We start from the raw sequence: 14,435 nt of genomic DNA, 5'->3' as shown, positions 1-14,435 counted from the left end.
CATGGCCCATGAGGCCCTCTAGGTTCAACCCCACTGTCTCTGCCCTCGTATCCTCCACCTACCCACCAGCCCCTTGCTCTTCCTGGAGCTCCCCAAACCTTTCCCATTTCAGGGCTTTTGTGCTTGTTCCACATGCTGGAATATTCCACATGCTTCCTCTTAATTTAATTCAGATCTTTGGAATATTCCTGGAATATTCCACATGCTTCATCTTAATTTAATTCAGATCTTTGGTCAGTGTCCTCTTATCAGAGAGGCCGATTCTGACCACCCTGTAACATAACCCCTTCTTTATTCTTGATACTTTTGACCTTGTCCTTTAGTATTCTTGGCTCTTACCACTATCTGATGTTGAATTTTATAACTATTCATTTGCATCTTCTCTGTCTCTTCCCCGAGTGTAAGCTCCATGGGTGCAAGAACTTCTTCTGTCTTGCTGATGGTCAAATGTCTTGAATGAGTGAATTTAATCCTTACCAAAAAAATAGGAATGATGAATAACAATCATTAATAGCTTTTTATATTTTGGGCACCCTTTCCTGGGCACGTTCTAAATATTATATTCTTGTTTAATCCCTCACAACAACCCTCTAAGGTAGGTGTTACCTTTATTTCATAGATGAAAATACAGTCACAGTGACCAGTAAAAAAGGAGCTGGGATTCAAACTGAGTGAGTCTGGTCTAAAAATAATGCTTTTCCCATTTAATTCATGTGATTTATTATTATTAATTACTAAATAAGAATTGTGTGTAATGTGTAAGTTGTTATACATTATTATTATGTAACTTCTTTGCACCTAATAGCTGGAAACTCTGAGGACAAAGTAATAGGATCACAAGTGAGGAGGTGTGAACAAAGGCTTCAGATCCCGAGCTTCCAGCTGGGCTCTCGCGGGCTCTTTTTGCACAACCACAAGATTTCTGTAACAGACACTTGGTGTGTCTGACTTTATCTGGGTAGCTTTTCTGTTTTCCATCCATTGTATTTGACGCCTCTATAAACTGCTATTTGTGAGTTCAACACTAAGCTTTTCAAAATCTATTCCTAAAACTTGTATCATGATTTTGTCTCATGCTGATCTTTATAATACTTGTGTAAGCTGAGTGAAAACAACAGAAGACCTGAAGTTTGCTATTTTGCTTGTACTCACTTTCTGGAGTGCAAATATGCAACCTGACTCTTATCAGGAATAGTTTAATGCCCAGGTATAATTTGCTGGTTCATTGATTCATCCCCAGGTCAGAGAAAAGCCCTCAGCTGAAATATTTCCTGATTGCAAGAAAAGTGAGGTAATTTACTGAAAGCCTATAAAAATTGGGAACTTTTGGTGCCTGGTACACTGAATGGTAATCTCCATTTTAATTAAAGAGTTACATTTATAATTAGCAAGAACAGAATTTGATAGGTTTGCCAATTACAGAAATAAATTTGAGGCTGAAATTGCAAACTAATATTTCACTATGTTTTTCAAAAGTGAATCTGAATTAAAAAAAAAAAAGTGAATCTGAATCCACAGGTAAATATTATATCCATACGTGTTGAACTAGGAAACCCTTGTATAGACATGCAGGTAGGGAGATATATATCAAAACATGTCCCAGAAGCATGATTAAAATTGCTTCTATGAGTAATACTATTCCATGCTTCATGTTTTTGCTGAAGACTCTTTGATGATCATTCTCCTATGGGTGGTACGTACTATACATCTGCCCAGATTGTCGTTATGTATATTTTTTCTATTAGTCTTGAACTTTGTCCTTGTGTTGTGCAATACAGGAAAAATACACTCACTGGAGATCATATAATTGTAAGTGTAATACCTAAAAAAGAGAGAACATGAGAGAGAGAGAGCGTGCTCATATGTGTGTATGTATTTGTATAGGCATGCATATGTGTACTCTGTGTGTGTGTGTGTGTGTGTGTGTGTGTGTGTGTGTATAAAATACAAGAAAGCATAGTGTCTTCAAGAGTTTGAAATTGTCTTATCTTAAAATAAAGAGTTTTCGATATACCGATTCAGGTCTTGAAAATTGCCTCTAAAATGACTTCATCTTTTCTTGTCTTTTCAGTAATTTTCCTTCAAATGTAATCCTTCTGTATCGGTCCTTAAATGTTGGGATAATTAGTACACCGTTGTTTTCTCTTTATGGTTTTAACGTGGCGTATGCATGAGTCTGGCAAGGATCTCTTGCTCACTGGTTTCTGCCATTCTTCAGAGAGGAGGAGGAGGACTTTCAAATTGAAAAATATGCATGCTACCTCAACCAATATATTATGCAAAATATGTCCATATATTTGTCTTATATGTGGGACTCATCTGCTCTGCATAGTTACTACATTTTTAGAGAAGTTGAATAAATACATTTAATTTTCTGTAGAAATGTAATATCTCAAATGTAATTTGTACAATAGATAAGACTGGTGTCATTGTAGAATGAATTATAAGGGGTCAGCCCACATGACTCTCCCTTTGGTCTCTTACTACTTCCTGATTGAGCATCAGTCAGGTGACAGGGACACATTTAGTGCTAAATTACTCTACTTGTCTCCACGTTTGATTTTAATGCTTTCTGTACAAATAGGAATACTCATTTTCTTTAATAGTTGTTTGGCTGTATTCCACATGTAGATGTGAGAGAGTCAGAATAACATTCTTATACTGAGTACATATATTAAGATGAATTTTAACAGGAATCTTTATACATGAGGCAGTCTTCAATGCCAAGTAGAAAATTCAGATAATTTCAGAGCTGGGAACAGGAGAAGATTTTATGCACACTATTTTCTAAGTGGAAAAGAGAAGCAGACAAATTTCTGTTGATGTTACGGTTGGTGAAAGTATCTGTCAACTTCAATCTCTCACATGAAGCAGACACTGAGTTAGAATGTCTGAATATGGTCAATCTTTCTAGATCTAGTTTTTTACTTGCATGTCAATTTTCTTATTATTAAGATCAAATTAAATGCTTGATTTTTGTAAGCTGCTTCCATTGTTATGATTGTATATATATCCAAGCCATTTTAGGCTCTTTAATTCCCTTTCTTTTTTAAATCCTAGTTTTTTAAACCATAGCTGTTAAAATATTTCAGAAACTTATGGTCAAGGATTTATAACATAGGAACAAAGAAATTTCTTTTACCTCATAGTTTCTGGGAATCTCTTTTTTTCTTCTTTGCTTACTTTCTATTAAGAAACGTAGTTTGCCCTTACTAAATTTTAGGTGATATTCATGAGGGCAATTTCAATGTTTTTTCACACATTTAAAAATAACATTTCACTAGAGAGTGTATGGAATAAGTCATATCATGACACTAACAGATTTTTTTCACCGAGTCTTATGGGTGCCTCAGTACTGACCCGCCTCTGTTCTTCTGTAGTTGCGATTGGTCAGATTACAGGGCTGTATCACGCCCATTAATAATGTGTGCGATGGTTCCAATTGTACTGTTAACATATATATCGGCCTCTGTGTGTGTGTGTGTGTGTGTGTGTGTGTAGCTTTCCTGTAGTACTTTAGCAGCTCTAATACTCGGTGGCCCCTTTTTTGGGAGGAGGGTGCAGTGGAGGGAGCCCAGGTGGGTAGGAGTGTTTAGAATTGCCTGTGGATGGTGATGATAAAAGCAGGCCATCTTTGGGTTGGTTTCATTATAGTTTTGGCGCTCTCTACAGAGGGTACTGGGTCTTGCCTGCCTCCTGGGCAAACTGTCCCTGACTCCCTAATCTTGCTTCACCTCTGCCCCTACTTATTCACTTTCCGGGGTTCAGGGTAACATGGGAATGTGGAACAGCAGTGATTGAAGAGCAAGATACTCTGATGAATTCTAAGCCAAAGACTTTATTTTCTCAAGTACGTATTTTAATGCGTTCCAAAGGACATGGCGGATGTGAATACATTCATTCTTTCCACAATGGCCCAGATAAATATGTTTACACTGGTATTTTTCCAGCTCTGCAATGGAAGTTGAAAAGGCCCCTTTGTTTTCCTCTGTCTGTGTTTACCTCTGTCTTCTACTTTGCTTTCCTCTTTCCTTTCCTAAAAATTCATCGAGGTGCACCTCCTACTACGCTTTCCCACCTAAATTTTAATTATTGACTAAATTTTAATTAGTTATTGACGATACAGCCAACCTTCTTTTTCGCCACATCATCAAAGCCTATTTGATGAGAGGAGATCAGAATATGTACTAGGGTCATTTTTGGGGTACCTTCCTTAATTTCCCAGCTAGACTGCAGTGCAGTGCTCTTACCTCATTACAGGAGGCAGGCAGCGCAGAGGACGGTTTCAGAATCAGGTGGGTCCCAGATTTGAGTCCCATTCAGCCACTTACCAGTGGGGCAACCACGGACAAACAAATGATTTACTCTCACAATGTCTCTTTTTTCTCATCTATAAAGTGACTATAATAATAACACTATTTGTACTCATAAGCATAACAATAGTACTGACTCAGAAGCTCTTCATTTATTCACTCACTGACTGTATTCTGTGCTCTATGATGGGTAGAACCCAAGAACTGGAGCTGACGTAGGTCTTCTCTTGATGTGTCACTGAGAAAACGTACGGACCCTGGGCCACAGGTCGTAATGGTTGGTTGTTTGCTGCCCCGAGGAGGAGGTAGTTCTAGCATGTAATACTTGGAAGCTGCTTTTCCTTTGTCAGTCATGGAAAGGATTCATTCCTTTATTCTTCAGATGTCCTTTTTGAATACCTACTGCATGCTGCAAAGTGTAGATCTTTTGGCCAAGAGTCCCTAACTAGCCACTTGTGGACTTCAGTAGAATTTGACGTCATGGTTCCTCTCTTTTTCTAAGACTTGTGACTATTCTTACTGATGTCCAGCTCTGCTGGGGTCTTTGAAGTGTCCTGTCTTCCCCTGCAAAACATCCTAGGCACCACAGAAGAAAGCTCTCCCAGTACAAGTTGACTACTATTTATGGGGAGTTTGGAAGCGCCCACCTTGACGCATGCCTTCCTTGCAGCCGAATACCTTGGTTATCAGTCTTATTGCTGAATCTCTTAATCTTCTTGCCTCTTCTGCTGAATTTGATGGTGGGCACCATTTTCTCGTTCATGGTTTTGGTGCTGTTATGAACTTTCTGACACATGCTTTCTCATACAAATAAACAAGGTTTTCTCTGGTGGATTTTTTTTTGGAATGGAACCACCAGATTGCAGGGCATGTACATTTTCAATTTCAATGTCAAATTGTTTTCTAAAATGGTTTTTAATAATTCATTCTCTCATCAGAAATGTATAAATGTCTCCATTTTTCCACATTGTTGCCAACTCTTGGTATTGTCAGACTGCTGTTTTTTTTTGGTCAGTTTGGAGAGTATAAAATGGATTTTATTTTCTTTACTCTATATTTCTTAAATTACTAGTAAAGTTAAACCTCTTTTCATATGACTTACCATTTGTATTTCTCCTACTGTGAAATGCTATTCATGTCTTTTGCCTATTTTTCTATTTTTCTCTCAACGATTTTGCATGTTTTTTATCTATTAAATGAATTTCAAATATCTTCTTACAGTTTTTGGTTTGTCATTTTACTTTGTGATGGCTTTTATTGAACAGAGATTCTTAATTTTAATGAAACTGAGTTTATCAATTTTTTTTAAAATTTATTTTTAATTTATTGGGGTGACAATTATTAGTAAAATTACATAGATTTCAGGTGTGCAATTCTGTATCACATCATCCATAAATCACATTGTGTGTTCACCACCCAGAGTCAGCTCCCCTTCCATTACAAGTTTATCAATTTTTTTGTGTTCTTTGTGTCTTGCTTGAGAAATCCTTTTTTATTATAACTCACACTGATACTCATCCGTATCTTTTTCTAAAGCCTAAAAGTTTGCCTTTCACAATTTTAATCTTTAATAAATCTTAGAATTTTTTTTGTGTGTGATATGATATAGGGATCCATTTTTTAAATAAGTTATGTATCTATATTTCCATTCATTCATGTCAGGTTCTTATGTGTTTCAATGCTTATATAATAGTTAAGGTGCATTATTTTGTGTTCTGCATTTTTGGTTGCATTCAGAGTCATTTTCTGATTTCCCTAAATGTTTATAGTTATGTTTAGTGCCGCATAAATGAGAGAAGCCATCTAACAATGAGGGATTAATAATGGAAAAAATGGCCCATTTTCACTCAGCACAATTTTCACGGTTCTGTCAAGACAAATAGCAACATATTAGATTTTCAACAAGGTTTACTGCATACATATTCACAAGGACAAATTTATGGGGGAGCATATCGATTATTACTTGTTAGCAAATTCTACACTCAGTGTTTCTCAGAACACTATGTCTTCATCTTACAACTTTTCGATAATATTGCACTGTGAATAATGGATTTCGAATGCTTCCTTCATTGAAATACTTTCCTAGCAGTAATTACCTGGTGTTCTCCACGAGGGCTCTACCTCCTGTAAAGACTTTCTGCTTTCCTTCCTAGCTGAAGGGTCGTAACTCCTTGTACTTTCTAGTGCACACCAAGGCTGGGGCCCCCCAAGGCTTCACAGTGATTCCAGAACTGGGCCTGCTCCTGAGGCAAATTTGCTCATGTTTTTGATTTATCAGTGAAAACCTGTCCACAGTGAACACAGGCATAGTTTTTTGTACAATATGAATTCTTTGGTGTGAATAAAGGTTCACCTCCTGGCTGAAATCTTTTCCATAATTATTGTATTCATATAATTCCCCCTCTGTGGGAATTCTCTGGTGTCTGTCTAGGTGTGGGCTCTGGCTGATGGGTCTTCCATATCCATTGCATTTACAGTCATCTCCTCTTACCTGTGGGGGACCTGTTTGAAGACCCTAGTGGATGCCTGAAACAGTGGGTAGTGATGAGCCCTGTTACGCTGTTTTCTCCTGTACAAACACATGCATAACTTTTCACTTAGAGAAAGCTTCCCAGCTTCTCTTTGGCATACGAGTATTCGAATTGCCAGCATCACTGCTCTTGCACTTTGGGGTCATCATTAAGTAAAATCAGGGTGACTGGAACTCACTGTGATGTTGGGACAGTTGATGTGACCACCGAGATGGCTACAATGAGACTACTGGGCAGGGAGCGTCTACAGCCTGGAGACACAGAACAAAAGGATGTTTCACATCCCGGGGGGACAGAGAGGGATGGCGGGAGATTTAATCTCATACTCAGAATGGTATGCAATTTAAAACTTGATGGAATCTTCCATTTAGTAGTTTCAGACCTCTGTTGACTTCAGGTGACTGAAACCACAGAAAGTGAAATTGTGGAAAAGGGGGACTACTGTATAGGGTCTGTCTCTAGTATGAAGCATCTGATGTTTAAGGACAGAGTAGATCAAGGACTTTTGCACAGAAATTACATCCTCCTGTTTCTTTTCCAAGAATGAATTTGTTCATGTACTTTAAGTGATGGATGATAACCGAAGGGTCTTCCACAGAGAACAGTCAGAGTGTGTCTTCCCCGTGTGAGTTTTGGCGGCAAAAGGGGCAGGACGTAAAGGTCAAAATCGTGGTTGAAGGCTTTAATTAATTTATAGGGTTTATTAATTTATAGGGTTTCTCTCTACTGGGACAGTTTTAATCCTTCCAGTCGCACAAATGCAATTCACTAAACAAAATTTTGTTTTTCTTCATATTGATTTGCCGCTCTACCTTCAGAATATACGTATTATGTTCAAATTACTGTGTCTTTATTAGCTTCTCAGGAAACACAGGCAGCCTGCGCTTTGTGTGGTTCTGACATGCCATTCCAGTTAGCATGGTCAGTAAGGTAGCGCAGGTACCCCGCATAACGGTTCACATTTCATTTACCGCGACGTGTTAACGGTAATTGCGTGAAGTACAGACTTGGCTGCTCACTCTTCAGTCTGTGAATCACCATCAGATGCAGGTGACCAAGCATGTCACTCTTTTTAGTCTGTGGCGATTGGTCGCTGCGCATCTGTTCTTCATTCACACATGGACAGGAAGCATGCAGTCATGGTACCCCCTTGTCCCCATGAGCAAAGCATTGTACAAACATGGATAAATGGGACTTGGCTACCAAAGGTGAAGGTGCAGCGAGGAGACAGAAAGTGGTGATGCTGGAAATGCAAGTCCCATTGAACCTAAGTGGAGTCGTGGAAGATAAATCTGCATTTGGGAGCGTGGACCCTGCTGCGGTTGAGACAGTGGATATGTCGCTGGAGCAACTGAGAGAACGGAGCTGATTGACAGAAGTGAGAAAATGACACAAAGGGTGAAGATGTTGCAGAGCAAGTGACAGTGGCAAAAAAAAAAAAAAAAGTCCATGAAAAGAACTTAGAGGTATTTTATCACATCGAACCTGGTGTAAAATGATCCAAATGTGGGAGTGTGAAAATTCTCCAAGGTGTAGAGGAGATGCTCTGTCCACACGGAAAGTTATATAATGAGAAGGAGGAGACAAGTGAGCACTGTTCCAACTAATCTTGATAAGTGGTTTACAAACATAATTTTTTAATTCTCAATGTTTCAAGTTAGAGTGTACTAAACAGATATTCGTTGGACTATTTTTTGTTTGTTTGTTTCTCTGTACTTTTATAACTGATACTAAGCAAAGTTTTCAATGTTCGGACAAAAAGTTTTAAAGGTCACAGAACAGTCATAAACAATTTTCCAAAGATTGCTTTGCATGGTCGTTTTTATGGTCCTGTACCAATGTGCAAACTGAGCTCTATCTGCCTGTGTTTTTTAAAATGAATAAACACAGAGTCCATGCAAGACTCAAAAGATGGGCTTCATTTTTTGAAATTGTCTCAACACGTTTTCTCTGATAACTACATCTTCACTCTAACAATAACGAGTCATACAGAGAACATTTTAGTTCGCCATATGCCAAAAAGTTATGATGATGAAGCGATGATGGAATAAATCAGATAAACTTGTGACCCCTTCCTTATCACAGATCCTGGAACACAGGCGGCACTCAAAAGGAGAAAATATATCCAGAATCGATCACTTCTCTCCACCTCCACTGCCACTACCAGGGTCTGAGTCCCTGTCATGTCCCCTGAATGGTTACAGTCACTCCCAGGAGGTCTCCCTGCAGGCTGCGTTTACACATGACCCAGGGACTGCCCATCCCCTTAGTGAAAGCCCAGATCTTGCACTGGGCTCAAGGCTTCCCCATGACCTGGCCCCACCCCCATCTTTGACCTGCTCTCCACCACCCTCTCCCTGGCTGACTCTCCTCCAGCTGCAAAGCTGTCCTCCCTTTCCTGAGCAGGCAGGGTGCTCTCCTGCCCTAAGGGCTTGCATGGGCCTTCCCTCTGCCTGGAATCCTCCCCCTGAGAAAGTCATGTGACTCATCTCCTTCCTGCTTCAGGTCTTCAGGCAGAAGTCATCCTTCCAGGAGGCCTGACTATTCATCATTTCAGCCTACCCTCCACAGCAGCATTCCCAGACCTCCCTATATGGTGCCAGGTTCCATTTTCTTTTCAGAGAACTTCTCACCTTGCACAGAACTTGCAAATATATTGTTTCTGTTTATCGCTTTTCTCCTGGGAGAATATAAGCCTGATAATGAGTTCAGGGATCTTTGATTTATTCAGTGATTTATCTCAAATGCGGAGAACATTGCCTAGCTCATATTATGTTCTCAGTAAATACTTGTTAAATGATAAATGAATGTTTGAATGAAGCTATTGATGGTGTTGTTTGATAATTATTTTCCATATTGTCCTATTCCAGCAGGCTTGACACCATTCGTTACAGAAATTATGTCTTATTTAGTCATCGCAAAATTGCCTGGAATGCCATATTCCAGTGATCGCTCCCTCCCCAATAAGTAATATATACTTGTTCTAAAGGGTTGTAGGATCACAGGAGCATTTACCAAAGGGATTCAACCCAACATGTGTTTATGGAGCATTCTCTATGTGCAGTGGTCTAAATTAGATGGTGCTGTGATTGCTTCCAGTGTTGACTGAAGCATTTACGTTCATTGTCCATAGAGTTTAATCTGCCCTGCTTGTCAGATAGCCGTAGGATATAGCGCATATGGTGGACTTTGTGAGTTGCAGCTAACTGGAAAAATGATCAGGACATAACAGAGGGACAGGACCAGTTCCAGAAATTCTAAACCTGGATAAACATTTTGAAAGTCAGAGTATAAGGAAAGCACCTGGCGTGATGTGAGGGACTTGTTAATGGCCAGAGTTATTAAGAGTATTTCTTGAATTTCCAGGAGTACAATTTGTTTGATTTGCTTAGATTGCCTACAGAAAGAGTTGCAATCAAACTTTTATTTTGTTTGTGTGGAAATAGCGGGAAAATGAAGGACTGGACTGCTTTTTCCCCCCAGTGATCCAGTTGAGTTTTATATTGATATTGTGGATACTTATGATACATTAAAATTTGTCATCGATGTAATAGGATCCAGTATTGCCCTATTTCCTGCCTGCATGTAACCATGAAATCACTTAATGGGATCATACGGTACTAGCTTTCATTGGGAATTAAATAGGATCTCGCCTTGACAATTCTAAAAAATAGCTCTATTTGTCAGCATGGCAGCCCTAATTTATGAGCAATCGTGAAGTGAGTTATGATAAGTAGTCACTTATTGAGTGATGTATTTGCCAGGCAGAGTGTTAGACAGTGTAACCTAATAATATAAATGAATGTATAATGACAACAAAAGCCACCGAAGGAAAGAAAATGGTGCTAGAGGAGTACAAAACAAAGAACTGACGTGGCCTGGTGGGTTAGGGAAGGCCGACCTCCGGACCGGATGCTTGAGTGGAGATTTGAAGACAGATATGTCTGACCTAGAGGAGGGAGGGCAGGTCCAATGGCAGGCATGGGAGTCCTGGGGAGTGTGGGAACAAGGGAAGGGTGGCCCATGGAAATGCTGGACTTTCCCAGACCAAGTAGTGCAGGGCCTGGTGGCTAAAGGGTTTGGGGGTCTTTTTTCCTTAGAGTAATGAAAAGCCCTTTAAAGGTTTTAAGCTGGGAAACAGTACAGTAAAGTTGATGGCGTGACCTGAAGGATGAAGCACCGTTGGGAGGGGGTGTGCAGTGTGGAAAACTGCTTAGCGGGTTTTGAAGGCGTCTGCACAAGGGACAGTGGTTGTTAGGGTGGTGAGAAGTGGATGGGCTTGGAAGGTATGGATGGCGTAGAGCCCAGAGGACTCCGTCACTGGAAGCTTTGTATCACTTACTTAAGCACTGCCATTCTTCTACTTGTTCATGAAGTTTCTTCTAAAAGATTCCTTTTCTGGTTGTCGCTCGCTCACAGGCAACCTCTGCTCTGCTTATAGAGGAGCTCTTTATCCAGTAAACTACTTTCACTTTGCAAAAACAATAAATAATAAACTGTTCCTTTTTAAATAATTTTGTTCAGAATTTGTACAGAGAAAGAGTAGTAATTTTGTTTCTTCAAGTTTGTTTTATAAAATAGGTTCAAACAGTGTTCAAGTTTAGAATCAGTTTCCAGGAAGAGCAATTGCTGTTATCTTCTTGTCATGCTAGTCATGCATGGTTAATTAATCAACAGACTTTGAAATTGTTTGTAATGAAATAAGAGAACATAAGCAGAATTCACTTTTAGCATTTTGGTTATGGAATATGATTTGTTGTGTTAAATCAAAACTTGTTGTCTTAGGTGCTAAGGCATGAGTCATAGGGATTCAGAAAACAAAGTGTACCAAAGGTGAGTATGTAAGGATGATTTTAGTTTTTGTGGGCTGAGGCGGGAAGAATGATGGTTATCTGTGCATTCCCGCACTCAAGTGCACCAATGGCATGTGGAACCAAAATATGAAGACAGGAAGTATGAGTTAGGAGTCTGGAACTCAGGACCAGGGAGCAAGGACTAATTCGGAAGAGGTCTTGTGCCCAAGAAGACATACTTGAACTCTGTCTGTCCTTGTTCTGTCAGCTAAGTGGTGTGAACTCTCTGGACCCCCTTTGAAACCGAGGGTCCTTATGACTTTGATTAAACTTAGTTTTAAATCCTGGCTCTAGAAATCATATCCCTCTTTCTATGCCCCTCAGAGAACCACCAGCCTTTTGCCCAGATACTCAGCATCCCTGAGGCAGCAGAAGACAGTAGCCCAGATTTGACCAATGGCCGCAAAGTTTAGACCTCTGGCAGGATAAAGATAACACCTTGACCTAAGTTATGTTTCACCCCCTGAGCCCTGGGGTGGAACGACCCCCTCGCTTCTTTCCCATGAGACCAGACAGAGGGACCCAGGAATGGATCTCAGAGTCGTCCTCTAAGACACAAAGAATTGATTCATTACCCTCACCTCACCTCTGACCAATCAGCTCCCAGCATGACCCCAAGCCTCTACCTACGGAGTGTTGCGAATTTTCCCCCTAGAATCTGTTACCTACACACTGTTGGGGAGTCGGGGAATTGGGGTGTCGGGCTTTTGAGCACTAGCTTTCTGTTCTCCTGGGAGGCACCATTCATAATCAAACAGGCAGTGTTTCTTTACTGAAGTTTTTGGTGTTTAGCGTTTAGCTCTGCTGGGACCATGTGGACCAACTCTTTCTGTTCTATAACACCGTCAGTATTAGCTGTATTTAGTCTTTGTTCTTGGAATAGAAGATAGGTTCCGTGTGTGTGCGCTTGCGTCTGTGTACACCAAGACACAAACGTGTAGGTTGACAATAACCAGATTTACTGCACATAGGTTGTAATAAATAAAAAAATAAAGCTACTTATTGAAGATTCCAAATGCATAGTCAGTAGACTGGCAAACCACAGTGGTTCTGGAAAAATTGAGCCTTGAGATGAATGAGATGTTAATTAAAGGGAACGTGTTTGTGAATTGGTGTTTGGTTCACCCATGCTCAGCATATTTTCCTTTCTGCCACAAAGGAACTCTTTGCTTACAGCTCCCAGATAAACTGGAAAAGCCTGTAAGTAAGCCAGGCTAGGCCATCAGAGTGGTAGCTCCAGCCGCTGTCCCTGGGGGGTAACAGAGCTGCCCTGAGCTCTCCGCCGGGCACTCCATCAGGAGAGGCACAGACTGATGGCGAGTGTGCACCAGTGAGCTGGCTTGAGGCTTTAATAGGGTCGTTCAGTATGTTATTTAAGTTTGCTTCTTTCCTTATATGGTTGGTATGGCCCAAATATCGTGAGCATCTCCACATGTGCTCTCATTTCTGGTTCTGTCCAAAGTACAGACTTACCTTAATATTCAGCTGTGTTGATGGCTCCCAACTCTCCTGGAAGACCCCTCTCATCTCTCCAGGGACCTCATCCTGTCTGCGTCCCCTTCTGGATCCCCTTATACTCGAGCACTTGATAGACGTGCAGAATCAGCCCCACCCAAGACCCACTGCCAGAATCTGCATTTTAGAGAGACCCGCTGGTGGTAGGATGCAGGATAAAGATTGAGACGTGCTTCTCCAGGTGACAAATGTAGTAGAAATGAGTCGAGCTTCTAGAAGCAGTGTGGGACTAGGGAATTTTAGGTTTTGATGAATTAGGTAGGTGACCAGTGCCTGGAAATAAGCGTGATCAGCCCTCTGTGACTAACAAGTATCTTGGAGCCCCGATTTCCTCATGGAGGTGTGTGGGTAATCTTTATATTACAGGGATGTCGCGAGGAATAAATGAATTAATGCAGGACTGGCATACGCTGTATTCTTGGTAAACATGGTGTGCCTTCTCTGTGATAAGTGTCAATTTGTGGTTGAGCTAAGATGACTTTTCTGGTCGATTTGAATGAAACCAGTTCCGTTATTGACCTGTTTTCCTGTGTCAGTTTTGGAACGGCGACGTGTGTGCTTGCTATTGAAATCAGTTCCATTCTTGCTGCCCTAGGACTATGTCAGATAACTTCTTGGTGATTTTTTTGATGATTAAGAAAGTGTGTAAGAGTGCTAACGTGGAGATCTGCGTTTTACCATTCTCCATGCTGGTTGCCCCTGGGGATAAGTAATGACAGCGAGGAAACCGTTGGTTGTCTTGAGAGGCAGTAACCCCACCCCCCGCCTCCCCTCATCCTGTTACATTTTTTATTTGCAAGTAAAAGTGCTCCAGGCATCGATTCTGTGTTTTGGGTTTTGTTTTGTTTTGTTTTTTGCTTTTGACGATTGTTCTTAGATTTTTCTCTGATTTTTAAAATGCACTAAAATATATTCTTGTAGATCTGATTTAGACTGGCTGGTCATGACATGTCTCACGTCCCCCCTTTCTCTCCCCTCCATAGGACGATGAAGTGGTCCTTCAGTGCACTGCCACCATCCACAAGGAACAACAGAAACTGTGTCTGGCAGCTGAAGGATTTGGCAACAGACTCTGTTTCCTGGAGTCCACTTCGAATTCCAAGGTGGGGTAAAGCCTTTGGGGCGATTCAAATATTCAGGTTCTGCTTGTGGCATTGAAGTTATTCGTGGGCACTCGACTATTTTCTGTGGCGCACGTAAACTAAAGTGGACATGAAAAGTGT

General features: G+C 40.6%; 1 protein-coding gene across 5 annotated transcripts in view; it reads left to right on the top strand.

The window, feature by feature from the left end:
* Nucleotides 1-14,435, top strand: part of RYR2 (ryanodine receptor 2) — a 572,172-nt gene that overhangs the window by 154,182 nt on the left and 403,555 nt on the right. For all 5 annotated transcript variants that reach the window (XM_033099500.1, XM_033099502.1, XM_033099501.1 and 2 more), the window contains exon 2: nucleotides 14,196-14,315. In XM_033099500.1, coding sequence (XP_032955391.1) covers nucleotides 14,196-14,315 — 120 coding nt within the window. The remainder of the gene's footprint in view (nucleotides 1-14,195; nucleotides 14,316-14,435) is intronic.

This window comes from Rhinolophus ferrumequinum, chromosome 27, assembly GCF_004115265.2.
Source record: "Rhinolophus ferrumequinum isolate MPI-CBG mRhiFer1 chromosome 27, mRhiFer1_v1.p, whole genome shotgun sequence".
NCBI classification, from domain to species: Eukaryota; Metazoa; Chordata; class Mammalia; order Chiroptera; family Rhinolophidae; genus Rhinolophus; species Rhinolophus ferrumequinum.
Note: the sequence above shows the minus strand (reverse complement) of the source record. Positions and strands in the feature narration are given on the sequence as shown.